Source organism: Galeopterus variegatus, unplaced genomic scaffold (assembly GCF_000696425.1).
Source record: "Galeopterus variegatus unplaced genomic scaffold, G_variegatus-3.0.2 Scaffold7718, whole genome shotgun sequence".
Lineage (NCBI taxonomy): Eukaryota > Metazoa > Chordata > Mammalia > Dermoptera > Cynocephalidae > Galeopterus > Galeopterus variegatus.
The window spans coordinates 17,432-18,776 of NW_007733829.1; the positions used below are offsets into that span (position 1 = coordinate 17,432).

General features: G+C 45.7%; 1 protein-coding gene across 1 annotated transcript in view; it reads left to right on the plus strand.

Annotated features, from left to right (window-relative positions):
- Positions 1–287: 287 nt before the first annotated feature.
- LOC103607795 (uncharacterized protein KIAA0226-like) overlaps positions 288–1,345 on the plus strand; it is a 6,380-nt gene continuing 5,322 nt past the window's right edge. Inside the window, exon 1 of the mRNA XM_008592262.1 lies at positions 288–890. Within this exon, the coding sequence (XP_008590484.1) occupies positions 356–890 (535 nt within the window). The 5' untranslated portion in view covers positions 288–355. The remainder of the gene's footprint in view (positions 891–1,345) is intronic.

Here is a 1,345-nt window from a genome sequence, read left to right on the forward strand (position 1 = left end):
TGCAGCAGTGCGCCACCGGGCTGGCCCTAGTTTTATGGCCCCTAGTTTTATGCTGCTAGTTTTATGGCTGCTTATAAATAGTTTTATTTATTTTTTTGACTTGTAAATCTGAGCGGAATTTACTGTGTTGAATAAAGTTTAAACTTTTAAATTTTGTTTGTTTTTTTTCTCCTCAAAATAATTTGGAGTCACAACTATTGAACCCTTATTTATTATGAATGATTCTTGCTCACAGCAGAAAAGCTCTTCAGCTCCCTAGCTGACCATGTGTTGAGTTCAAGGCCCTAATCAAGTAGTACAACAACCATCAGAGAACTGTTTTGAGTGGATTCACACCAGCCCCAAGCCTGGAAAGATGGTGTCACAGTCTACGGGCCGGCAGGATTCCCCTGTGAACCCCTGGAAAGGGATCAGTGATGACTCTGGCAATATTGAGGTTTCTTCCAGCTTCCTGGACACTGACCACCCCGCTTGCCAATTAGACATCAGGCTCACAAGGCACAAAGCTGCCTGGATTAACACCCAGTGCGTGCAGCAACAGCTGCAGGAGTTGCCCCTGCAGGTGCCAACAGTGGGGGACAACAGGAACCACCTGGTGGCAGATGCCACCTCTCCCTTGGGCTTTTCACTGTCATCACTTGGCAACTCCCTGGCAGAGACATCATTGTCTGAGGATACCGTGGACTCCATTGGCAGCGCCTCTGCCCATGGCTCAAGTAAAAAGACTTGTGACTTCTCTTTGACCTCAACAGAAAAACAGGTGCTGCTCTCAGGATGCTGTCATCAGATGTCTCTGCCTACAGGCTCTAAGAGTTCTGCCACTTCTCCACATCCTGAGGCTGACAGTGCTTTTTTCAAGCCTTCCCACCTGACAGCATCTGCTGATGAAGGTAACTTTAGTCAATGACTTCCCTCATTCCTCTCTGTTTACAAACCTGCTTTGCCTAGGTCAAAAGCCTGCCTTCTTATCTTCCCCATGACAGAAAAGTTCATGGTTTCCACTTTAACCAGAAGCCAGTGCTTTCGCTCATGTAATATTGTCATCAGCCCAGCCACCTGGTGGTTACAACAGGGGAAATCAAATATTTGCTTTCTTCTTAACTGTAGAAAATGTCATCATTTTAGCTCAGCATGGTTGATAATCAATACCATGTGCCATCTTTGAGCTGGTTTCTGCCTTCAGGAACTTACAGCTCATTAAATAGTGTGTAAGCAAGAGCATCTGAAGTACTCATTTCAGTGTGGGTAGTGGAAGGTGCTTCCAGACAGAGGGCTCCATCTCATGTCAGTTCCTACGCAGGTGATGAACTCACTTCACCTGTTATATTCACTGTCCATGAGAAAA